Source organism: Helicoverpa zea, chromosome 14, assembly GCF_022581195.2.
Source record: "Helicoverpa zea isolate HzStark_Cry1AcR chromosome 14, ilHelZeax1.1, whole genome shotgun sequence".
NCBI classification, from domain to species: Eukaryota; Metazoa; Arthropoda; class Insecta; order Lepidoptera; family Noctuidae; genus Helicoverpa; species Helicoverpa zea.
Genome location: NC_061465.1, coordinates 5,210,945 through 5,237,680, shown reverse-complemented (window position 1 = coordinate 5,237,680; position 26,736 = coordinate 5,210,945). Strand labels below are relative to the sequence as shown.

At 38.4% G+C, this 26,736-nt stretch overlaps 1 protein-coding gene across 2 annotated transcripts; it reads right to left on the bottom strand.

Annotated features, from left to right (window-relative positions):
• Positions 1-47: 47 nt before the first annotated feature.
• LOC124636186 (alpha-actinin, sarcomeric) lies at positions 48-26,166 on the bottom strand. 2 transcript variants are annotated; one of them, XM_047172130.1, is made up of 20 exons: positions 25,904-26,166; positions 8,508-8,712; positions 7,236-7,366; positions 6,737-6,971; positions 5,368-5,453; positions 5,044-5,136; positions 4,698-4,801; positions 4,315-4,441; positions 4,052-4,199; positions 3,756-3,906; positions 3,291-3,476; positions 2,859-2,985; positions 2,676-2,771; positions 2,395-2,583; positions 2,179-2,306; positions 1,882-2,060; positions 1,666-1,788; positions 1,460-1,566; positions 1,212-1,370; positions 48-990 (listed from the first exon to the last, which is right to left on the bottom strand). In XM_047172130.1, the coding sequence occupies exons 1-19, from the start codon at positions 26,030-26,032 to the stop codon at positions 1,212-1,214; spliced, it is 2,703 nt and encodes a 900-aa protein (XP_047028086.1). In that variant the 5' UTR covers positions 26,033-26,166; the 3' UTR covers positions 48-990. The 2 variants fall into 2 exon arrangements, with proteins under 2 accessions (XP_047028086.1, XP_047028085.1); XM_047172129.1 differs by lacking the exon at positions 5,368-5,453 and adding an exon at positions 6,469-6,554 and having other exon boundaries at positions 25,904-26,165.
• Between the last annotated feature and the right edge of the window lie 570 nt (positions 26,167-26,736).

The following is a 26,736-nucleotide window of genomic DNA, read 5'->3' as shown; positions in this document are numbered from 1 at the left end:
TAAGTGTACTTTGAAGTAAGGGTATATTTTAGAAATAAAATAAATAATTGTTTAAGAGCTCTTTATTAAAGTAGCTGTACATTCGAGTTAGTATACTTTTGGGCACATAAGTCATTCTTATTCTACATACCGCTGCTGTCTCATTGTAACATAATTGGTTGGATTAACAACGCAGTCATTATTAAAAGACAAAAATATGGCAGATCATTTATTTGAGTACTCATTCCAATACTCTCACAACGATAATCATATAAAAATGATAAATAAATAGATGCAGGCAAGCTATGGCAATCTATGATATAAATAATCTGTGTGACACTTCCCTGCAACATTTATAAATTTAGAAAACTTAAAACAATACTGTGCCTACCATCAAAGTACTATAATTACTAATGGCAGTAAATAAAAATTGATCTTGTATAAATAATGTTTGCTTATAAATAAAAAAAAAATATAACAAAAACATTCTCACAATGTAAATGAGTCTTATTTTGGTGTCACACATTAGTCAAGCCTAACATTAGCACCATTTTATCTTACAAATAATTTTTTTGTGACTTCCCTGAGAATTTCTTACAAAAGTTAAAAATACCTAATGCTAATGTATAAATAGAGTGTTGTAACATATAAAATGATTTCTCTGATTTGAGCCAAAAGGTTACTAAACATTAGGAAGGAGATTTATGGTATGAAAGTTAATGGCATTTTTGGTTTGAACATTGCACATAATAATATTTAATATAGAACTGTTTTATTTATAGACTAAATTATTTCACAAAAATTTTTTGCTCTACATTGACCTCGGTTTAGGGCGATTTCTGAGAGGTAGGTCAATGTAAGGGAAATAATTTTTGTGCGCCATTACGTCGCCGCTGGAGCCTCGGGCCGTCGTGTTAGTACTTAGCGCGGTGATCACGCGCCATCATAGCTACCTCCTTGACTGATGACGTGGATGACAATGTCCTATGATAACACTTCTCCGACCTGCGTCTGAGTAAAAATTATTGCAGTTTCTATAAAATGTTTATTTAACAAAACATGGAAACACGGTGGGCGTTAGGCAGCGGCCCAATAATGAACTGGAGGTTTGCCAAATACCTTGGTGTATTAGGGGGATTCGAAAGCCTGGGAGAGTGTTTTAAAATAGTTTATTTAAATATGTTTTTAATCTATTTAATAAGTTAAAAATGTACATGTTGATCATATTGTACCTAAAGGTCAGTCTCGCCATAGAGTGCGGTGGAGAAGGCCATGTAGTCGAGCGCTCCGGCGGGGGCGCCGGGCCCGCGGTACGGCGGCATGCGCGCCACGCAGTACTCCGCCTGGTCGGGCGGCAGCTCGCGCCGTAGCTCGTCTGCCGTGATGTAGGGCTGCGGGGACAGAACAACGCATTAGTACTTAAAATCGAAACACTTGCAACATTAAATCGTATTGTTGCAAAGTTGCAATAAATTGTTACCTTGTCGCCAGCTAAGATCCTAAAGCTGTCGATGACTTGCTCGGCGGTGTCTGTGTCTGTGGATTCCCTTGTCATGAAGTCCAAGAACGCATCGAACGACACGTAACCTGCACAAAGAGAATTTCAATGTAAAATTAGCAAAAAGAGGCGCTTATTGAGCCAATCTATTTACTCTTATTTACTGACGTATGTAGAAACATGCTTACCTGTGTTGTTGGGGTCGACAACAGCGAGAATGCGCTGGAAATCGAGTTCTCCTTGCCTGTCCTTGCCGATGCTGTAGCCGAGAGACACCAGGCACGATTTGTATTCTTCGGGTGCTAGGCGGCCTGCGAAGAAATTGTTTTTCTCGTTATATAAATAGTGCAAAAATGTGGAAGGAAAAATTTTATGTGCTCAAAAGACTGGTCTCTGGTATTTACCGGTGCGGTTTTTGTCGAAGTGGTTGAATGAGGCACGGAACTCTGTGAGCTGTTCCTGGGTGATGCCCTTGGAGTCGCGGGTCAGGATCTGGTTTTCTACTTCGTTGATAGTGCGGTTGATGGAAGTCAGAAGTTGTTCCCAGCCGACGCGCAGAGTTTCCATTGTGTATTGCGAATACCTGTAAATACGTTCGTTTATGTTAGGATTTGTCGTCGGTGCTGTGTTTTAGGTGTTCCAGAACTTAAGACCCATAATAAATGGGGTATGTTTGACGTAATGAATGTGTGAAGACTTGCCTGTTCTCGAAGATCATGCCCTCCTGGACAGCCTGGTGGATACGTTCCAGTTCCTCGATGTGTGGCTTGTAAGCGTACACTCCAGCCTCGTATTCCTTGAGGCGACGCAGTTGGTCTTCCAGAGAGCCCTGGTACAGACAATTACTTTTAGTTTCGATAAAATTTGATGATGTATGATTATTCTCATTGATTTACTAAGCGTATTTTTTACGTTACCTGTAGACCCATTCCGATGGCGGTAACGGCATCCATTTGCCTTTCGATCCAGGGTCCAACAGCGTTGGCCTTCTCGGCGAACTGGCGCCTGAGGGTCTCGTTGTTCTGTTGCTTGCGCAGCTCAGCAGCCAGCGTGCCGTCGCGTTGGGGCACCAACTGCCTCACGTCCGACCACTTGCGGTTCAGCTCCTGGAACCAAGAGATTCGTTGCAAAGTTAGTGCTATATTGTGGGGATTGTTGAATGACATTTGGTATCTTTTATATGTGTGGTAAAACTTACGTGAGCGGTGAGAGTAGTGTAGGGGTTCTCCAAGCCTCCGGGGATCTGGTGCTGTTTCACGATGGATTCAACCTGGTGTACCAGGTTGACTATCGCCTGAAAACAGATTACATACAACGTTTAAAAGAAACTCTTAAATATTGTGAAAATAAAATTAGTTTCATAGTAAGAGATAATTTGTACCTGGTATTCCTTGTCAGCCTCTCCCAGAGTGGCCTTGAAGCGAGCGTGCGCGTCCATGAGACCGGAGATCTCCTCGATGGTGTGCACGATGAACATGTCCACCAAGTCCTCCCGGGTACCGTCCAACCTGAGTACCAATCATTATCGATCTTTTAATGATCACACAAAGGCGAAAGACTTCATAAAAAAGTCACATGAATTGACTATCTTGCGGATTTATTATGGTGTTTTATTTTGCTTCATTCTGATATCTCGTCTATGACATCCAAGATATTAGAATGAAATACATAGAGTTTCTTGCCGTCTCTTCTTCATGAGACCAACTTTTTGGAACCGTGCAACTAGTATGACGTTTCGTATTATTCGACTTTAACATCTTTTATAAGAAAGACTAAGATGCTAGGGACATCGAAAAGCCGGTAATATACGTACCAGTTGTTGAATGGCGCGGCGCGCTTGGCGAACTCGAGGTGCAGCAGGTCGATCTGCTCGAGCACGCGCTCGGCGTCGTCCAGCGCGTGGCGGCGGCGCTGCGTGAGCGCGCCCAGGCGGTCCCACTGCGAGCAGATGCGCTGGCAGCGCGCGTTCACGCTCGCCACGTCGTGGTACTCCAGGGTGCTGGAGATTGCGTAACAAGGGTTAGTTACAAATCTCAAGTAGCGACCAGTTAGGTAATTTGTGCAAAGTGTGGAAATATGTAAAATTTTAGGGTAGGTACATGAATTTGAAACCAGAAATGACGTCACTAGAGAAAACTTATAAAATCTATATTATTATCATCTGCTAACTTTTCCATAGTATATTGAGGATGTAGCTTTAAGAACCCTCCCTAGCTCGATGCAGGTCATATATGACCCTCTTAAAATAAATGGTGTCCTTAGATAATGGATTACATACTTGAGTTCCTGGGCAATAGCAGCAATCTGTTCGACACGGTCCTGGTGAGCGGCGAGGTCTGATTCGAAGGCTTCGTGCTTCTTCTTCAGAGCCTTGATGTCGTTCAACTTGCACTGACGGAAGTCCTGAGATTGCAGCATCTCCTCCTTGCCTAGAATTTCAAAGATTTTTTTTTTTGTCATTGTTTCCTATGGTTTTGATCTTTTCTCTTTCTTCATTTTGGGTTCTCTTATCTTGACAGGAAAAACAGTGTTTGAGGACTTTTAACTTATTAGAAGAAGTAATTAAGTACCCACCTCTGGTCCAGTCCTCGTGGATGTCGGCTTTGTGCTTGAACTTCTGGGCCAGGTAGTCAAGACGCTCAAGGCGCATCATCTCGCTCAACAGCCATTCTTCGAACGCCTTCTCGGCGATCTCCAATCCCTTCCAAGCTCCGGCGATGTCCTTGAAATAAAATCATCACTGTTAGACGGTTTAAGTCTTCAGAAAGACGATGTTCTTTCGAAGTAGATTGTCATCTGTTTGGTGCTCTGTTGCCAGATTTGTTCGTAATACTTACAGAGACCATCTTGCCTTCGGTGGGCATGTACGCGGGGCGGTTGCTCAGGCGGAGCTTGGTCTGCAGAGTGTTGAAGTTGGTCTCCAACTTGGCCTTCTGCTCTACACGTGGCGGCTTGTGCTTACGCCTGAATTCATAAATAATCATCGTCACTTAGGCACACAATATACCACTTTTCAAAAAAGGATCTATGTAATGCCAAATTGGCTCTTTGTAGTTTGAATTTAGTTTTGTTATTCGATGCTAGATTTATCTCATTTGGTGATTTGGCTGTTTCCTACAGGAAACACTGACTTTATAACCCTGTTATCATTCGACCAAACCAAAATTACGGTTCATAAATGCGACACAATTAAACAGTTGTAAATGTTCCCAGTTCATACCTGTAAGTACGGTAGTCTTCCAGTTTTTTCTGGCAACCGGCAAGAGAGTTGTCGGTTTGGCGGCTGTTCAGCCACGGCATGGTACGCCTGATCCAGTCCAGCAGCTATAAAATGTTAAGCCATTAATAATATTTACTACCACATAACATATTTTAAGTCTTCTTAATAATACCTGAGCGCGAGTAACCAGAAATCACTGGAGAAACTAAATTATCGTTTTATGGGGATGTTAAGGTGGTTTTACGTCTCAGCGTGTAAGAATTTCCTCAGAAACAGTTATTTAATATATGAGCCTATTATTTGGCAGTTTTTTTTTGAATGAATGGGTATACTTAGGTATACTTACGTCACTGGCAAGACGCTCGTACTCTTCCATGAGGCGTTCGTTCTCCTGGTTGACTTTGAGAACTTTGCAAATGCGGTTCGCGGCTGTCTCAGCCTGCGGATTGTACATTAGATATCTATTATATTAGTGAAATCTCTTTCTTAGGAGATTAGGAATCAAATAGCTCATTATTGTTAGACATTATTTTCAGAGGCTTCAATTTAAAACATTTAGCAGCAGTTGAAAGATCATGTTCGCTCCAATTCAAAAAGATATGTCGTAACTTTTTTTCATAGAACTGTAGCGTTTACATTTAATTCATTAGTGGTTTTAGATGATACAAACCTTTTGTGCGCCAGAGAAGCAATGGTAGTATGAAGAGACGTATGTCATGACCGCACGCTCGTCCGGCATCGCTGTGTTCTGCAGATCTGACAAGCGGCACGCAAGCGACACAGGGTTAGTTCTCATGCGATGTATCATGAATTATTCCCTACTAGAATGCTTGTGTTTCATCTTTTGGAAAACAACATCGTTAACATTAATGTCTTTGTTAGATGCTTATGGACTTTTTGATGGCCTATGTAATGCTTCGGGTTCTTTGACATCAAAGAAGCAAAATTCTGTTAGTGTTAAAGACCATCGTTTTTGGATTACGTGTAATAATAACGTTTTAAAACTTGGCGTTTTAACGGCCCGCATCGTCTTATCACAATTAATTATAGTACTGGAAACAGGAAATTAATTAATGTGCTGTTAATTGACAAGGTTCAACTGAACATCTAGACAATAACATAAAGGCCGAGTTATTCCAAATTGCTGTAAATTGCGAGAGCGACTAATTTAGAACACAAGCATTCTTTAGTTTGATATCAATAATAATAATATACTAGGTATATGAGTTAACAACAAAAAGCATTGTTTAATATAAACGTTTGTAGATTATATTTAGGTGTTTTGGTCAGGTTTGTTGCTTAGGATCGGTAAACATTTAGTTCGGATTTTTCATTGCTTACATGATATACATACATATTTCAAAATAATGTATTGAGACTATGTTCTTCGGCTAACGGTAGCTTTAAAATTTGACCTCGGAAGACCTTTCCTCATTACTTCTAGGTATGCCAGCCAAACGTTCATAAGTGCTCAGGAAGGGTATAATTTCTTTTAATTATGACATAATGAGGAGTGATAGGATAGGGCAGTGGATGTGGAGGTACTGCCACATTGTTCCATGTCCCATACGTTGGTTCTGCCACTGCACAGTCGAAACTCTTCCGAGGTCTCAAGTATTAGTTTATCAACACTGAAAGTAGGAGCTTCTCTGACATAAAGCGAGGCACTCATCATGCTATAAGTTACACACAAAGGCCTGGCGTTAGGGTTCGGGTATCAAACGCGGATATGGCGGTAACGACTGGCGGCCATTTTACTTTTGCTTAGTACCTGTTGCGCGCCTTGGAAGGCGTGGTAGTAACACGACACATAGGTCATAATGGCGCGCTCGTCCGGCTTTGGTGTGTTTATTAAGTCTGCAATATCCAGTTACAATTTATATGTGTTGTCCATTTAAATTAAATCTTTTACATTACAATCTCTGCGGTACTATGACCGTGATAATTTTCGACTCATGTCCCACTTTGAAAATAGGAATGGCCTAAGAAGTTTATTCTCATCAGTATATTGCATAGTTCTGAAGCGAAAGCTGTCTTACCGTCGGGGTCCAACATGCGGGGGATGTCGAGATACTTCTCGGCCACATCGAAGGCCGTGTTTAAGTTCTCTAGAGGATTGTCCTTGGACAGTTTGCTGTAGTCGATGAGGTCGGGCCTGTGCCTGTGGATCAGGGCACAGAAGGCCAGACCGTCCTTGAACGACAGGTGGAAGTTCTGGACATTGACGTTCTTGTATGGGGCTGTCTTGCGTTGGCACCAGAGCAGCAGACCTTCCTAATGTGGGAAAATATAAATACATATATGAGTAAATATACAAAGGAAGTTGATGACATAGAAATGTAGACGTATTCCCGATATCGTAAATGAGTAGCTGTGTAATTGCATCCTCATATTGCTGATAAAAACGAAGTTCATAAATTGAAATGTAGATTTAAAAAATGCGTTGTGAATAACATTTATTTTCTCAATGTTACTGTCTGTGACTAATGCGGTGCATAACAGGCTTATTTCAACGTAGTGAGGTTGTAAGTTTTTTACCTTGGCGGTCATTTCTTCCACTGAGATGTCCTGGATGGCGAATCGCAGGATAATAGTCCAGATCATACCCAGGGTCATTTTAAGGTTGCCATCGACGATTTCTTCAGCACCGATTGACACCAGTTTCACGCCTGAAAATTTTTGGGATGGAAAAATTACGGGTAATCCCAGAGCTTTCGAATTTTATGCCTTAATATTAGGAGTTTGTTGTTTGTGTTGGAGGATAATTTCAAATTAATCCTTCTTTCCTATTGTAGATTGCAGAAAAAACATAGTTTATTACAATTGTTCATTGTATTTTCTTTTACTATAACAATATGAAATTGCTCTGATACCTCAATATGACTTTTTTGTGTTTTAGGTTGATAGGTTCTAGTTGATTTTCTACCATTAGATATTTCAAAACGGACGTCGAATATTTTACGTTAGAAGTGCTAAAGTTTCAAATCTCGTATTGTGTTCGAAGTAAATACAATAAATAAATTCAATTGTGTAGGAAAATTATATACCTGCCAGACAGGTAGGAGTAGATTTATTATATCTGGGTACTATAAAGACAGGATCTTAGCATATCTATCGCGCCTACGACACTGCAAAGTTACCATCACAATCAGTATGCTTAAATTACCAATAACCGACTGTAAACGACTCTGCAATAAATCTGTTTAAGTGCACATTTACAGTAGATGCGTAATGCTCAGTGTGTAATAATGACTAATATCATTTTGTTATCTAAATTATAAGTCGTTAGGGACCTACCCACAATTAAGATTAGGAAGCTCAGAAGAGACATTCAGTAGACGGCTACTCGATGAAAGGTATTTATTGTTATAGCATGTACGTTAATATAGATAGCTAGTCTCATTGCTTGCCCTTACATGTGTGGTATTCGTCCATATGTGGATTTATATATCGTCAGACTTGACCAATTATGGTGTACTAGCTGGTGCCCGCGACTTCGTCTGCGCAGGTTTAGTATTTCGAACAATATGTTTACAAATTGTAGCCTATGTGTTATTCTGATGTATAAGCTATATTATTGTAAAGTTTCATTAAAATCCATTCAGTAGTTTTTGCGTGAAAGAGTAACAAACATCCATACATCCATACATACAAACTTTCGCGTTTATAATATTAGTAGGATAGACACCTAAGTATTTCTTAATATAATGGGGCACTATTTACTGTGTGTATTTTAGTTGCCATTACTTACGACTCTAAATTGTAAGGGCACGCATTTTTTTGTTTAAAGCTGTTGAATGGTTGATTTACCTTTGGAGGCAATGAAGTCCAAAGCCTTGTTGACATTGGCGATCTTGTGGAAACGCATTTTGCCGCGGTCAGGCTTGGGCAGGGTCTCGCCGGAGATGACCTCCAGCAGCAACATCAGTTTCAATCCATTGCGGAAATCTTCCTCGATGTTCTCGATACCGGTACCGGCCTTCCTAAGGTGGCTGTTGCACCATGCTGTGAAGGTCTGAAAGCGAAAGTGACAACTGTATGAGCTTTTTGTTTAAATACTAGAAAAGGTGACAGTGTCGTTTCGTAATGCCTAGCCATGTTTGTTCATAAGATTACTATTTGCAATGAGTAAGCCGTGCGTTCGAAATTGCGTGTTTAACATTTGGAAACGTTTGCCAACGCAACAGATTTTAAATTACCTGATACGAGAATTTGCAATTGAATTTTTTTTTTAATTGAATTGCGTTACATCGACAAAGATTACTCAGAAATAGGACATTCAATGGTATACGTACAAGTGCCGTTAATCAATACTGCAGTTGCATCAGGTAGGGGAGCGGCCGGCGAGGGGTCCGACCCTCACAGTGCCAAATTCGCTGGCGGTTATTAGCACCCGTCGCTTTCGGTTCGCAAAATTGACTCAAAATTGTGGAAACGGCAATAACCTAACAACAAATATTTGAATATTGTCTGGGACAGTTACGAATTTTGATAATTTTAACAAAAGAAGATGATACAAGTTCAGTATTTGGTATTCCATATCCATCGTTTCGTTCGTTCAAAGAATAATGTACAACAGTATAACATTCCTTTGTTTGTGAAATCAACTAATTCAGCGAGACAGATCATACGAATGTGTATTTTGTTAGCTATTCAAATACCATTAGACAGCAATAACCCACATAATAGACCACGCAGTCGTCACCGTTAGTTTGATTATATCATTAGCCGAATATCGAAAGCCGAGTGGACCGAATAAAGACCTAATTCTATTGTAATAGATGTTGAACAAGATCTGAAAGGCAGCAATAGTTCACGAACGGCGCTCCTATGCAAACTCACAAACTCGATTGGTTCCGGAGGTAGCGTCAAGGTCGGAACTGATAAATAGAATTCAATACATTCAACAGATTGCGTGACCGAGCTGGACTGTAGTTGTAGTTGACAATTAATTCAAAGAACTTCATTTGAACTTGCTTGCGTCATCAATTGATTTCAGCGCGAGTAGATTAGCTATTACAAGTCTCATCCTAATTAGATCTTACACAGAAATAGAAACTCATGATATCTATTAAAATTGACAATTGCATGATACTCGACTGATTATAGCCGATCGTGTAGATAGCTATGCTATTGTTATCCAGTTCACAGACGAGGTAGGTATAAACAAAGGCATGTGAGACATGAGCAAAAAATTCTACCTGCAAGCACACATTAATTTGAATTCAAAGGTTCGAGTTACAGAAATTTGATTCTTTTGTCGCTGGCTTACAAAGTATATTGCTATACTTAGCGTGACATAGAATAAGTAATCGTGCACAAACATCCATAGATACAATGTGAGGTTAGCGAAGATGCCATCACTGCGGAACATTAAAAGTGACCGAACTGCATTCTGAGATCGTAATGTATGAATCATCTTTGGAACTCGCCTCTTGGCACAGGACAGAAAATAATAATAATCTACCTTCCATTACCACATGACCTACAATATGCAGGTGAAGGTATAAGTCGCCTAGCTACCATATGTCGTAAATTAACTGCGCGGTTAACGGGCGAATGGGAGCTTACGTCGTAAAGACGTTTCATATTATTATGCTATATTTCACAAAAAGAAAGTTTTATATCATTGAAAGTGTCGATGAGTTATGGAGGAAAGTTCGACAGCAACGGATATGTGCAAAGCGTTAAGTAATGGCTACAACCATCATGAAACATTAAGAAGATGATTGTCTCCCTATATGTTTCTTCTTATGTAAAGGTCTATTACTGAAAATGCTGACAACCAAGGCCTCGGTTTCTGTGTCAGCCTACACTAGGATAGTTTAAATAAACGTGGATTGGACATAAGCATTATGATCTGATGCACCTTGGACTAGCTGGAATTTAAGATATGATTTAGCAGCGAGTTGTCACATTAATACGGCACGCGACCTCGTGTAAACGGGAATACCAGCGTCCCTGAGACAAAACACACATCGTGACCCAGAATATGAAAATAATCCCGCGTCACCTTGCGGCTGCCATCACGGCCAGCGTCGATCTAAAATAAGGTACGCAGGTGTAGACAGCGGACTATTCGAGATGTGTACAATGTGAACTACAGAGGAGATGCGTCGTCATTGAAGCGTTTCAATATTATTGTCAACGTGCTAATACGCGAGGCGTGAAAGGCGCCTTGTCACTCAGATGAAAGTCGCCTGAAGATGTTGCTGAAAATTAGAGAGGTCATCTAAAAAGCGGCCAGATTTGTTTGATAAAAATGTGTAAAATTATTCAACCATAGTCGAATTCTTTAGATAAATTCTCCAGAAACCAGTATACAATACGTAAAATTAGGATAAACGTTGAAAGGTTGTTTCAAGGCAAACGAGGCAAGGTAATAACGGCAGCTGTGGTGTGGTACCATTGAAATAGACAAATAATTCGCACTCAGAACTAGGCGTTTCACTTTCTTTGATCCTTGTTATCGAGAGCTAGAAATAACTGTTCTGAGTGTCCGTTGATCGTCAAGATGTTGTAATGATCTGAAATTACCGATGACATTGAAAAGGAACATATGACTAAACTGATATGCGAGCAACGCAAGGAAGTTATTGAGCTCATTGAAACGTTTTGCAACAGCTTTGTTGACAATGATCTTTGAGGTCGTTTAAATGATACTCTAATTTCGTTAATTTAGAATTTAAATGCGACGGTGCATGCCATGGAGCAAGATTTACGCCAACATGCTCTACAATAGTTTTGCCAAGAAACTTTAAACCTGTATTTACAAATGGTGCGTTGATGAGGTAGGATGAACGCAGCTGTATCCAGTTATTACAGCTATTTCTAGAGCCCGCAAGCCAATAACTTTTTGTTGAGCGCGTGCTTCGGCTTATGACGCCTGTTATATTACATGCCCTCTATTTGTCTTTAGTAAATAACAAATCTGTCAACTGGTTATGATTTATGCATAATTCACACAGAGTGCCAAACTGCATTTATATGAGCAATTAGGTGCCAGGTAAACTAGCGTTGGCATGATCTAGTGCTTAAATCTTACGAAGGAATGTTCATTCATCATTAGATGAGGTGACTGTCTCATTTTCCACTTCAGTTCTTTTGAAGCATTAGTATGTATTTAGTTTGGCAGTTTCGCATTATTGAGATACAGATACTGAGATATAACTACGAAGTGTCAATGTCTTTCTTAATTTAGGCCACTCAAAGTCCAATAAAATGATAGGACTGGTAAGGATTCAATTAAACAGTCAAACATTAAATATTAGCATTCGTCATAAAATGTAAACGATGTGCACATTCATCTATTTGATATAAAGTTAGTTAATCATCAAAATATGAAAGTGAATATTAATCGTTTGGTTGTTGTTCCGATCGGCATCGATGTTTCTAATGCCAGGCATAAATATTCAACTTAATAAATATAAATACGTTCATTTGTAATATTAGGGAAAGCTCACTTTCATTAACGAAATATTTAACAGAGATGTTACTTTTTAACTGAATGTTAGAGAGCCTCATTGATTTCCGCATATTTGACTGTTTGATTAGTTGCACAAACAATGCAAGACGTAAGACGTAAGGAATAATTTCCGAGTTCGAATGTATTTTCTTGAAATTGAATAAAGGATCTCTTACTTCAAGAGATTTGTAAAGATGCTTTCAGACGTTCTAAAGTTCTTCATGAATCTTGAAAAATTTCCTAGTACTCTACTAGAGCAGGTACTATGCGTGCCTAAAATATTTTATTCCAGTTAAAAACGGCTACACAGCTTTAGCTACAACGTATAACATAGAACATAGTACCAATGTGCAGTATATCGAAGTGTCTACGAGTATGAGGTGCATAGACTTTCACTGTGTAAATCATAATGCAGTTCAAGGTGCAACACTGTCGTGCTTCGAGTGCACTTTAGCTAAGATGGCGACCGGTGAGAGGTTATGCTCGTGTCAAATGGTATTAAGGTCTCGATATTACTATAGGTCTTTGTCTTTTAAATTGGTGTGAATTTGACCACGAAGGTTAAAGTTGTGTGAAAGTATTGCAATTTTAATTTTCACAGCCTGATCTAAACTCTGAACTTTGAAGAGTAAGGGTCAGTTGCACCATTTTACTATAATGAAAACCAAAGCATAACCAGCCGTATGCTTGCCGCCCATTGGCCAGATCGGTGATTTGACAGCTGAAAATGGTTTGATTATCGTTAAAATAATATGAGCATCAAAAACATTATGTTAGGCTACTCTTTTTGGTACCTACAATATTCTCATTAAAGTTTTTATACTTTTAATACCCACCCTGTACACCAATTAAGTGAAAATCCCTGTTCGGCATTTATTTTGGTGGTTTACGTAATGCGCGTAGGTGGAAAGGGAGGAAAAAAGTTTCATTTTGGGATATCATCCTCATTTTTAGTTATATTTTTACAGCGCTTGTGAAATCTCATTACCTGTTCATTAAAGGGGGTGAGACCGTCGCTAAGGTAACACAATGTACAACTTTTATGGTTAATTTATGGTGTTGTTGATTAGGTACCTACATCATAGAAGATAATGAAAATGTAACTAGGACAGAATATTATTAATTAGAAACCATTTTATTGTAAAGGGAAATCTATAACGATTGCTATTGAAAATCTATGTTACTTGATAAATACCAAATCAAATACGTATGACTCAATAAATCAAGTCGATTCCATTGATAACAAAGAAATTAGTTCGCAATAACAGTTTATAAGTATGCATCACTAGTATAAATTTTCACCTGTAAACCATTTAGAACAGCGCAAAGATCGATCGGTCCATAATTCATGACAAATAGAAATGTAATAAAATAATAAATTCAAAAGAGATAACATTAATTAAGTAGATATAACATAGAGAAAGTGTCGAATTTTATTTGAATAATTATGCATATGGGGTCATTTATTTCTTATTTTGCTTTAATACCAGTAAATTCTCAATTTGTCCCCTCTTAATAAACATGTGATTTCAGTGGGACTTTAGAGAGAGATTTAAACCCTAATTATATTATAAAGTGATGATTACGCGTTTTGATTGACTAACAATTCTTTTCAAAACATCATTGAGCGTCTATGATTCAAATGACGCGGTCCCAAACAAATACTGTTATGAAGTTTTATACAAGAGAAGGTGACAAGACAATCGGTAATTATTTTGATTGATGGTGACTACCGGTGGGTTGATGATCGATTCTAACGGTATTGATATGATTAGCACCAATTACTCATTCAATTACCCCCTTTATGCTGATGAGTAGAGGTGTACAGATGTTCGGCTGTGGTAATCGATAAGCAATATCGATTCGGGTCGTGTAAGAAACTTTTCGAGCATCTCAAGTTTTCCCTTTTTCATTATGTTTCCTATTGAGGGCTCAGTAATGAATTACAGTATATTAAAAAAAATGTGTGGCTATCTTATAAATCAGTGTGGGTGCAACGCTACTGGCCTGATAGCCTCTATTTTCATTGACAGCTAGATAAATTATGAGCTCTTATGTTGATATTACCCAGATAAAAATCAAGTTTTTATCTAAATATATTCTATAACTGTGAGAAATATTTAGAAGCAAAATAAGGCTAGGATACAGACTGACACTGACAAGTTCATATTCTTGACCACAATTTATTGGGTTTCTTCATTGTAGCCAATTTAAATCATATCTTCATTAAATTAATATCAATGCCTCACTTAAATAAGCCTTCTATGTATAAACATATGACAGTCGGTTAATATTTGTTCAATTGAGGTTCGATTATGGCGCCGTTTTAATTAGGCGAGCATTCTACGGCTTGTTGGTGCGGTACCGACTGTTGGAATACTAATAGATAGGCACACCTGTGAAGGTGGTTCTACTGGGCCCGCTGCCAACCCGCCCACTATCATTTCGATAAACAATAACGTGACCGTTAGACGGCATACATTTAATTTTATGTTCTGTAAACACAGACACGCTGCACTACACGTTGATACACCTAACATATTAAATAGTCTGCGAAATTTTAAATTACGCTCGTATCTTATTTGATAGCAGGGTGCTAAGATCAACGACCCAAGATATCAGAGCGAAAAATATTTTGGGAATGTCGTAACGAAAAGTACGCGAACAGTTCGCGCGTCGGTGTGAACTCTCAAACGTACACTTACATGGGGCATGACGTGTCATGCTGAATGTATCCTGATAACTGTCAGGTCCAGTTTAGTACCTGCAAAAAGGAAAAAACTATAAGTGATGAGGAAATACACATTATTAGAAATATCAGCATGCAATGCCTTGTATTGTATTTGTAGCTACTAAACTAACAAAAATAAATGGTTTTGCTTTGTTCAAAGTCTACACTTACATGATCTATTTTTACATAAATGAAATGTATTCTACGTCAGTAATTTGGAATTTGCCGACAATTCGTTGGTTTTTATGCATCTTATAAATCAAACGCAGCTTAAAAAAATCACAGCAACTCCAATGGAATTCGGGAAAGGTTACCGATGACGAAAATATAACGTCGTTCGTAAAATAAAGCTGACGACTTAGAAGCACGTCTTTAATATTATATTTGCCATGGGAACAGGCGGTAGATAGTATATTAGATAGGCAACTTTACGCGTAGGCGGACGAATCCCGAGCCGGGGTATTTTCATACACCGGAGGCTATTTGTTAAAGAGAACATCTTCAGTCTGTTCGCAATATGAAAACAATGGGATAAACATCGAAAATGTATCCGTTGAAATAAACGATATAACGAGGCTGCTTATAAAACTTTCAATATATTAGTTTGGGTTACTTTAAGGTACTCAATTATGTGAGATGTTTAAACAAAGATGTGGTTTCTAGAATTTTAAGATTCATCCGATTGCTCAGCCTCACAATTCTCAAAAATGTAAAACGTATGAATCATCTATCGATTTGACTGTCTGATGTTGACGAAATAAATTGCACAAGCAAATTCGTGGACAATCGCTGGGCGCAGCCGCAGTTAACTCATAAATAACTGATTATAACGTAACCGGGACTCAACAGGCTGAATCCTACAATGGTTTGTAAAAATACTCGTGCCATAAACCCACTTACTCATGAACCATGGTTTTACTAAAAATAAAGATCCAGTAAAATATGTTTCGAAACCTTACACGCCTAAACTTCCTTGTGTAAATAATGATGCAAGACCATCGTCATAAATTTATCGAGTCTTTGGTAATCGTCAATTTGGTGACTGACGCATCAGTACATAAAGATCTTTCCATAAACCCCGACCAGTCAAATATTCTAATTTAGTTTAGTTTAATTACCAAGGTACTCGAACCTTGTTTGCTTGATGCAATAAAAATGTGTCAGACCTGGAATCTCGGCATAGTCACTAAAGAACTAACGGTTTGACACTATTTGAAATGCACTTCTTGTGTGCTTAGTATAAATTATGCTTAGCGAAATTAGTCACGGGACCGGAAAATAATTCCAAAATCTTTTGTCTTTTTTGGTATATAATCTTACATATTTATTTCTTAAATAACATCACTTGAAATTCAGCGAAAATCATGAGCTAAATATTTGTGGCGTTAGTTACTACCACCTGCAAATAATATTCAAAACACGTGCAGTTTATGGGGTATCTGGGAGCTTTACGACTAACTGGACCATGTCGGCGATACATCATCATTCGAACTCTGAAATATCCACCGGCCGACCCAGTTGCTTCACCAAGCTGTGAACTTTCAGTTAAATATAGACCGCCAGAGTGACAGCTACGATTCCTTCCGCAATTTTTTTACTGACAAAAATAGAAGTCTTTGATGGCTCAGTCATAGCACTGTGGTTTAATTATATGGTCTTCTAATTGTCATCTAAAAATAGGAATACTATTTTTTTATTACTAACTCGTTATAAAAGCCATAGTTTCTTTTTATGTTGTGAAAGTAGACACATGTTATTGTGCTTTTCTAGCATTTGATCACGTTTCAATAAAATAGCAGGAACGTTTGTCGCAATTAAAACTGGATGTAAAAAATACTATTGTGCTGCTCTCGCTTTTATGTCGAGTTGGGTCGTGTGAAGAAGACGTGGAAAGCCGGTACCGCTCATATTTCATTTAAACCTCACGTTTCACTTTTGCCTCTCTAAATTGTTTATACCTGTAAAGCTATGCTTTTACGGAATCCACGTAGATATCTAACCTTTACATGTCTGTGTTATGTCTTAAAATACATCTATTTTCGTTTTGTTTTACCATAAATAACCGCTTTACCTATAAATCGTAGACGTGTGATTGAGAGGTTATTACAAAAGAAAAGCAATTTCTTAGTGAAGAGCTGGCAGATGCTTCAAGTCACGTTGTGTAATGAATGACTGTTAACCTTTAAATCGTGTCAATTAGACGTAATTTTACGATTATAATCTATAACAACTGGTGCAGACAATTATGGTTAGTTTATTTGTGTTTTAAGATTTGTTATCGAATATTTTTTCCGTATCATCGCGCTAGTAAACGAAGAGACAGGACAATGGTACGTTCCGCACGAAGGACAACAATGACAAGCCGGTATCAATGCATGTTCCGGTTCCATTTCTCAGTGGTATCTCGTAGACCGACTTAGCAGTATACCGAGTGAAAAAGTAAACTCATTAGCACGGATTGTAGATGCCAAGATTAGAACCAGTTAGTTGGTTTTATGTGTTGTGTACATATTGATTGTGCGATCTTTAGTTTTTTCTCTGTCACCTTGAACAATTACTTTACAGAAGCCAGCTCTTGGTATGCAGTAAGTTTCTTAGCAATAGAGGCTGGCGCCTGGGAGTAACAGTAACATTTAAAGGTCACGTTAGCTACCTCAGAGACTTACGTTCCGTATGATTCAATTTGAATGGGCACCAGATATTTGTCCATTGTTTTGATGGCGTCGACCCTCAGGCTGGGTTAAATGAGCGCGTTTCAAGTCTATTGTTACATTTTCTCCAGCGTTCGTTCACTCATTCGGTCGTCATAGCTACCGTACTGAGTCTGGCCGCAGCTCAGACTGACTATATCGATCTTGCCCCGAGAGTTTCTAAGGCAACGCTGTCTGTGACTTTGAGCATTTTCCCAGGGGCTTAAAGAATATTTTATGTTTTTGGTTTTAAATAAGCTTGATAAAACACGGTTGTTAGTCATTGTTTTATCCCAAGATATCATTACAGAGACTCATAGGCTGTATTTGGTTGCAATGCGGTCGAGACTACCTTTTGTAGACAATGTGTTATTTTGAATAAGCGAAACAAAAGAGAGTGGTCAGCTATTCAAGACACGACAACAATGATTTAGACTGGTTATGTATGACAGCGGTAGGCTTGTCACATAGGTACTGTAATGTTACAACTTAATTTGTGATACTTTCATATACCTAATGTCAGAAAGCTTGACTTTGATTTCATTTAGACTAAGGACGACACAAATGTAATTTAATTTCTAAGCTCAAAATAAAAATGTTTACATTTTTTTACATAATTCGAAAACGACCTTTCTTAAACGTCCTCTAATCGTAAAAACATTTTTTCATGAAAGCAAACACATTTATTATCACTGCATTTGCCAGACAATTTCAGTTATATTAGAATTAAGAACGTCCTTCTGTTCTCTCTCACCTTTACTATTATCTTTAACATTGTTTTTATTCATTCGGCGATAATTGTTAAGACCTCATTGTTTAAAATTAGCCAAACGGCTCCACCCACTAGTTCTAAATTGGAGTTTTTGGCACTGGCCACTACATTCATTTGTGATCTATTGTTATGCACGGGCTTGTCACAAAGTAAACAAAGTGCAGATTATGTCATTGTGTGAAGATGCATGAAGCTTTTTATAAACTAGTTACGGACATTGTAGTGTTAGTTGTTTGCCTTGGTAGCCTCAGAGTCAGCCCTCCTTTGTTGTTCGTGTCCTTAGCACATTTCATGTCTCGCAGCAAAACACAATTGGTTTTCAGATCACAATCGTGAACTAATTAACGATCACTTGCCGTCCCGCCGTGACTATTGTCGTTGTTTTAGTTTACCGATATAGTTTTTTTTTTTAATTTGAAATATTGACTGAATGACGAAGAATGTGAAAGACCAAAATTCACTCCGTAATATTCTCAAACATCTACAACTACACACGATAAAATGTTGAATGCGTATAAAATCGGTGATATCGCATAAAACCAAACATTCCACAGCTTTATACTGTTGCAGCGAATATCGCAATAAAAGTACATAGGCATAATAAATAATGAATTACATGACAATCAATTGGAATATTTGTGATAAAATTATTACCATTCTTCGCTATTCATTGTTATTATTGTTGAAGATAAAGTAATGATAGCGACAGATAATCAAGACTTATCACTTACTGCACTCGATATGCTAGCGTGGTCAAATAAATAAAATACGTCATTACCAATTGGTAGCGAATGAATAACTTTATAGAGGAAGGGTCTTGTGATCCAGACATCCTGTGAGCGAAGCGTGTAGCACTAATAAAAACAAATTCGCAACAACACGAACCATATATGCAACACAATGTGCCGAGTGTAAGAAGTGATCTATTAGTTCTAGATTTGGTGTGGAAATCTGAGAGTGCCCTATTTAAGAACGACGTGCATGTTTCTAAGAACAGTTTGCGCGATTGTAGAAGTTTATAAAAAGTTTGATTACGTTACATGTGTGTAGGAATCCGAGGCAGAAATCGGCATCTTTATAGCCAACGTGATGATCTGTGTTGCTGCTTATGTAACCATGGAACTATTTGAAAATTGGACTCATTAGTTTCACGTAATTAATGGTTTGCAAACTCGTTCAGTCCTATAATATGGAGTCTTGGAATACTTCTTGTATGCTTAGTTCATCTAATTCTGTACAGTCGTCAATGATTTGTCATTTGATTATTTATGGGGAACAATACGTCGTTCCCCATAATTAATATTATGACTAATTACATGTGTGTTTCTGACGCAACTACGAGGTAATTTGTGACTTGGTGTGCAGTGTATATTTGGCGTACAGTCGTGTTGATGCGATGTGGTAGCGGAAACGTCCTACGCATAGGTATCTGTTTATTAACACTGTTTGGAATCTGACACTGGACACGTGAATGCATCGACATTGATCGCACTGACAAACGCTTGAAATCCCTGTACAAACGCATTTTGTGTTAGTCATTTTGTGTTTCGCTTGATTACGTCGCTTGATTACGAGTACTGCGGAACTAAATGTTATGTCTGCGTTTGAAATCTGAGAAGATTAACAACCCAACATCAACATTTTTGGAACAGCTGTTGCATTGATTTGATGTCCATTCAGGTGTTTTTTGCTTGGCGCTCTACCCTCGGTCCTATTGTGTACGAGAGGGGTCCGAATGAATAACCAGTAAAAGACACGGTCCCCCTCGCTAACTCGCTCTGACGGCTGCTGGGTTTATCTAAACAGATAATCGGTGAAGATAACTCGCCAGGCGACACGTGGTTATACGTTTGTGCGATAAAGATAGGAACACTGACTCCTTTTTATTATAGTACGTAGGTCTTTATAATTCGATCCACTTAGTAGGGATTTGTTAGCTAAGAAAAAGTATGTAATGTTAAGCCTGTTTTAAAACTGATTGAAAAGCAAATGGTTGATACATGAGAATCTCTTTGCAGAAAATTTTATGGGCAGACATAAAACAATGTTTATCTGGATCGTTAATGTATCTTCAGATGCTAACGCCTTTCGCGTGTCGGAAATAATTTTAGTACTTACGATTTTCTAATTATAATAATAGTAGCAAGTGAGTGTAAGCATTTCGCGTGGGCGATTGGACGGAGTCAAAAATAGATGATGTTGGCATCGGCTGGTTTGCACTCTGTCCGTGAAGTCGCACGATCCTGTCTGTCAGTCTCGATGGAGATGTCTGTTTTTCGCGAAAATATAACACACGTGATTTTTAGAACGGGGCGTGTCAGCGTCATACACATAACAATATTTCTTTTTTGAAATCAGTTTGACTGATAGGTTTATTTTTAGTAAACCCATTTAGTCAAATCTTTCACTTCAACAGCAATGTTTTACAGAACATTTTGAAAAGAGCATTTGTTCAGACTTTGAAATATTGATTCTATTCTTGCACTAGTAATAGATCTGAATAAAGCTGTGGGATACAATGTAAGGTTTAAGTATCATAATATTGTAGTAGAATGCAACACCACAATTGTGTAACGATAAGACAAGGTTGACAGTGGTTGCGCGGGCACGGAACGCACCTGGGTGCAGTAAGTGGGCGGACACTGCGATGCCTACTTATCTACTCTCCGCGTTTTGAAACACACGACGCCACGAGGAATAATGAGACACGACTCGATAACGAACCGACACGACCGAGATGCATCCACGAGGCAATGGGGGCCATCCGAAGGCTTCACTTGTTGCACGGTGAAGATGATTTGTAGCTTTGATTTTCACTACTTTATCAGGATAACTTCCGTCTTTTGATTACTGCGAGATAAAGCTTATCCACGGTATTATTTATCTATTACGGAAAATAAGATGTATATTCGTACGATAAGGAAGTGAAACTGTAAATTTAATATTGGAGAAATAAAAAATAATGTGGCAACAACTTGCAATTTTTTTCTAAAGCAAGTAAAAGCTAATATCAATTAAACATTGGCACGAAAATTACAAACATCGAATTAAGAAAAAAAAAAAAACTAACAGGAGATACAAAGTTGCGCTGTGATAAAGAACCCCAGTGAACAGATAAAAAGCTCGACCCAATGTTTTGATTGCAAGTCAAGGTCAAGTTTAAGACTAAGTTCGGTCTCACTGCAATTCCTTATATGATCCCAAAAACCAAATAATGATCAACGCGGATAAACATAATAGATGTTTAAAATACCGATGCTATATCCTCATTGCTGTCAGTACAATGAAGTAATATGGAGGGTCTATAATTTAATATGTCTACGTGTTTAGTGGGATTGTCCGCGCGAGAACCGGTCCACTTAAAATGATATTACTGACGTGGGCAAGAGACCCAACATTCGTGCTCCCTCTTGCCACCACAGCCCGAACGGTTTTTACTAGAACACAATGACTAACTTCGTTCTTTAAGTTTACTTTCACTTAATGATTCAGGGCTTTTAAGGATTTTCCCGTTTTATATCTATAAACATTAAGTAAAACAATTCCGAATATAACGCGTCTGTAGTCTTGGTTCCTGTTATTTGATTTAAGCAGGTCATGTGTTCAGTTTCCAAGTATCTACCTTCAATAAGCTTTGTTGAAATATCATTGTGGTCAATGTGAATGAGTTGTGCACATACCTATGACCATATAGTTTGTCACCTTACACCTAAGGATTATTTGTTATGTTACTTGAGGAAAAAAAACTTTTACTATGTCTGTCGTATTTGTATGTTCATTTTCTTTTGTCTGCTACTGTGTGGTGAAATACCGTTGTTATTAAAACTGGGAAGCAAGGAACCTTTATCACCTTGCCGGAGAATAGTAGGGTGTGTTTTGAAAACAATACAAACCAGTTCTTACTACTACGAACTACGCTTTGGCGCGCCAAAGTTCTATACATTGATGATTTGCCGTGAAACCAGCACACTAGTTGTTGTTTTGGTTTAAGTTAACTGGTTTATGTTATGTCATTGAAGATGTGAATCCCAAAATTTCTAAACCCATCAATATTCTGCGTTTAATCATCTTATCTTAATCTTCTTAACATTCTAATAGAGATCTCGAATTTTTGATTGACGTCACGCCTTCACTTAACATTCATTCATTAATGATCAGTGATATCTCTTCATTATCGATTTTGTTCTCGATTTTAAAATCGATTTCTTGTGTACATGTTTACGTAGGCTTTATGGAGCTGTATGGTGTTATGTGGAAAGCTGGTATGGCTCGATGAGGCGTATTGTGATAACGCTTAGAAAGTTTCGTTTCACCGTTAAGTTTATGTTAATTTGGTATCAACTTTTCGGGCGTTCAATATTCAAGGTCGTTCGTGTTTTGTTTCTATGATATTTACATACGAATGTCATTTAAAGAATATTAATGCTATGCAGCCTGCTAAATGAGAAACTGTTAAGAAGGCATTTAAATATCATTCATCAATTTAAAATGGAATTTGAAAGCATGATAAAAGCACTTTCCAGTATCAGGTGGCAAATATTTTAATATCCATGATTCAGTTCAATTGGAAAAGTGTAAAATATCTAGGCGTTTAATAGAATGTCTTGAAAAATATAAAAATATTGACTACTGTTGCCATCATGTCTAATTCCTTTGTTCCAATAAGTCGTAATTAGTTGACGGTTATATCATCAAACCAAGTTTCTAGGGCAGGAAATTAAAGAAGTTATTCTGCATTCTTCGAGACCATTAAAACGACTTTACTGACACAATTCATCACCTTTTATGCATTTGATAATTCTTTACCTCGTCCTTATTCAGAGTTGAATTTTAATTACCTCTAAGAATTATGAATGACTGTTTATGTTTGTAGCTGGTAAACAATTATAGAGTATAGTTCATTGGGGCCTTCGTGAAGTACTGAGAAATATGAACAGACGGCGCACCTTGCCTAGAGGAAGTTGAATTCTCAACTATAGGTGTGTAGGCGGATGTAGACACCTTAGCGGCTTAGTAAATAAACATTCGACACCGCGGATGTGGTTGTCGAACATGATACCTTACAAACCAAAGCGACAATATCCAAGTACACATCACCAACTACAGAACAATTAATTTTTAAGTTTTTTTCTATGATTTTTCCAACAGTGTGGAGAGTTGCAAGCCGACACTTCTGTACCTCGATTTTTGATCGCGTGCCAAAAACGAGCTAACAACGACTAGGAAAAAATAGCCATGTCAAATGTTATGTAACTGATATTATGCGTCTACGTCAACATATTTGTGATCAACTACAAGAACCGTTCATTTTTGAGACTGTTTTTTTTAACTAAGATAACTGACAATTACTAATTTCGACTGCAGTTGACTCCAGAGGTAAACATTATTATTATGTATTCAAAAAAGTTCTTGACAGTTATTTGGCAGATCCGTGAGTTTTTTATTAATATTTATTTTAGTTACAAAGTTATTGAAAGGTGCAGCAGGAAAATGTCGAGCCTTTATACTCATCGCGTACTGGTATGCATTTAAGCTTATCACATGTCAATGACCCCGTACGCGAAAGGTATGCCAAGGTGATAAAACTTCACCTAATGACAAGGTGAATGTTTCTGATACGCAGACTTATTTCTGTTGAAGTGAAAACTACTATATTTTTAGAATCAAATGATTTCTAGCAAATAACGTCAGCAACTGAAATTACGCTGGTTGTTGAATTCAGTTCAGCTTTTATAGTCCAAATTAACAAATTATTAAAATATACCGAAAATTGGCAAAAAGTGAAGGATTAAAAACTTTTATAAATTCCAATAATTTAAATAAACGAAATAAATGAGGAGTTTTATGTAAATCACAGTTTTTATAACCAGTTTACAGTTCGTCCTCACCACTTTCACGATTTCTAGCGTAACCAGATGTACGGTGTCACTTCTAATAAATTAACATTTATGTTAAAACATCATTAATACAGCACGCATAGGCTTTTCTCAAAACTATTGATTTATAGCAATGATGTAAGAGATAGTTTACCGATCTCTATTAATTAATAAACTTTAGAAAGTGAATTATCAATTTTGCGTTCACGTTCGAGGTCGATGCATTTCGTTTCCTTGTATGCTTCGAGGAGGAAAGCACCTCAGGCTTGAGTGCGCTACTGACCTCCTTGCGGAAGACTGATTCCAGTGGTCGAGGCGCGAGTGACTGGTCGGACGAGTTTTCCGCGCAGACGCATCTCAAGTTGTTCGGCCGCGACATTGACCCGCCATACATGATCGGCCAATGCACCGAGTGTCGCAGGCTCTTTGTTTATATCCTGTAAGGCCTCGAGCCTCGGTCGTTCATTGTCCTCGTCCTGACTAACTCATTTAGCTAGCACAACAGCTATCTTCATACATTCTTGTGTGGGTTGAGTAGTGACATTGTGTTGCGGAAAACGATCAGAGGTGCGAATGATTAGTATTTAAGGTTACTTCACGAAGAGCCTTGACGTTTCGCCAGCTGCTATATTTTCATGGGTGACATATATTATTGAATATGACATGTTCCTATGTAAGTATATGTAGTATTTACAACTTAGTTACCTATATCATATGAGAAATATAGTCAATATAATATACAAAAATAATGCTTGAATAACTGCAATGTGAATGCAGTTTATTTTGGCCAGAGAGCTGAATGGAAGGGACTCGATAAAATAGAATTGAATCAGAAGTGTGTGTGGAGCGAGGTGTCGTAAGACGTTAATGACATTCCACAGGTTGCGCTGCCGGGGTGCGTCAGAGCATTCGTCACGGACCACCAGCTCACCGCGTAAATAGCGAACGTTCAGAATGCAGTTAACGCAGACACACCAGCACACCAGTTTCCTGAAATATGGGTTTCATGGTGACGTAAAGTCGGACGCCCGCGCTTTCAGCGGCGCCTGCGCTGGACCCATTTTAGGACATGACTAACGGAAATTCGACTCCTCTCTCTCTAGCCCGCTCCCTCCCGTGGGAAGCGGTGTGCGCTTGTCTCGCTCGCACGAAAAGCTTCAAGAAATCTTTTAATAGTGTCCACGGCCGCGATCTACTTTCAACTAGCGGCGGGAAATGTGCAAGACTGGGTTTAAATTTTCGAAAATTGCGCGGGTAATTTCAAAATTATTTTCTCCAAAACTATTCCATTCATATTTGTATCCATTTTTTATTTGGTTTCCAAAATATTTAAGAAATAATATCTTCATATTTATCTTAATCAGTTTTGACCTCTATAAATAGATTCATAATCAGATAAATTATATCAGCGCTGTTAATTAATAGTCCAGGTGCAATCAGATGTAGTAGTGTAGTACTGAGCAGGTCTAACAGTAGGAACTTCTGTTTTATCGATTTACAGATAAAATATATATTTTTTGTAAATACACAAACATGAGTCACAAACCGACGAGATAAGGTTTTCCTGACGGCAATATTTTTATTACATACAGTGTATGTACGTTGAGTTCAGTTTACGTTTACCTACCCTGCGCTACGTGTGTCAACATTGTGAGAGGTGTCTAAAACTGACCTTTTTCTGTTGTTTCTCCCAAGCCGGGTCTAGCAGACCCTCGCGTTCCCATTCCTCCTCCTGTTCCATGTACCCATCCGCGTACGACCCATCGTAGTGATTTGACATCACCCCGTTGTCCATCATCATGGTCACCGCACTGACCGTCGATTTCGATGTTCGTTCGAGCCTATGACCGCGAACTCGCGTGTGTTGGTTCGTACCGCGCACTGCAACAAGCAGCCGGCCGCGCGCCCGCTGCAAGAAGACTGGCGCACGAGCGCTCCCCGCGGCGGCGTGAAGAACTTTCCAATTACGTTTCGTTACACGCGCGCACCTGTCAAACGTACCCACAGCGAGGAACGGAACGTCCTAGAATTTTATATAGCGAAAATATTCGCAGTGCGTAGTGGAATAAACTTTGCACAACCTACTTTATTTTTACCCGATTTCTCATTTGTTTCGGAGGGTAACGTATTTAGCAGTTCTGTAAATAGTGTACTGGCGTTATAATGCGTGGGCAACCTTGTTATTATTTAGTGCTAATTTGCACTCGTAACTTCGTCTGCTGACATCTTTTGGCGCGGTTTTGTGTTATCCATCGTGTTAGATATATCCCTCATTTATTTGCTCTTCTCCTATAGAGAAAACTGTGTTGTCAATGTCACATATTTAACATGAAATTGCATTTAAAAATCAAAATAAAAAGTTGTTTTTAACGTACATTTTGGTTTATAAGGTGTGTCAAATTATTTACCACACGTCAAGAGAAAATAAATGAGGTATTATTAAGGATAGCTAATTGGCATGTCGGCGATGTAACTTGGTAACGTTTTTTAGGGTTCCGTAGCCAA

Excerpts from the sequence above, each read along its gene's own strand:
- LOC124636186 (XM_047172130.1), bottom strand. The coding sequence starts at position 26,032 with ATGATGATGGACAACGGGGTGATGTCAAATCACTACGATGGGTCGTAC. Across the intron at positions 8,713-25,903 it reads GGGAGAAACAACAGAAAAAG|ACCTTCACAGCATGGTGCAA; the intron begins GTCAGTTTTAGA and ends TTTCGCTTTCAG. Across the intron at positions 4,442-4,697 it reads GAAGACTACCGTACTTACAG|GCGTAAGCACAAGCCGCCAC; the intron begins GTATGAACTGGG and ends TTATGAATTCAG.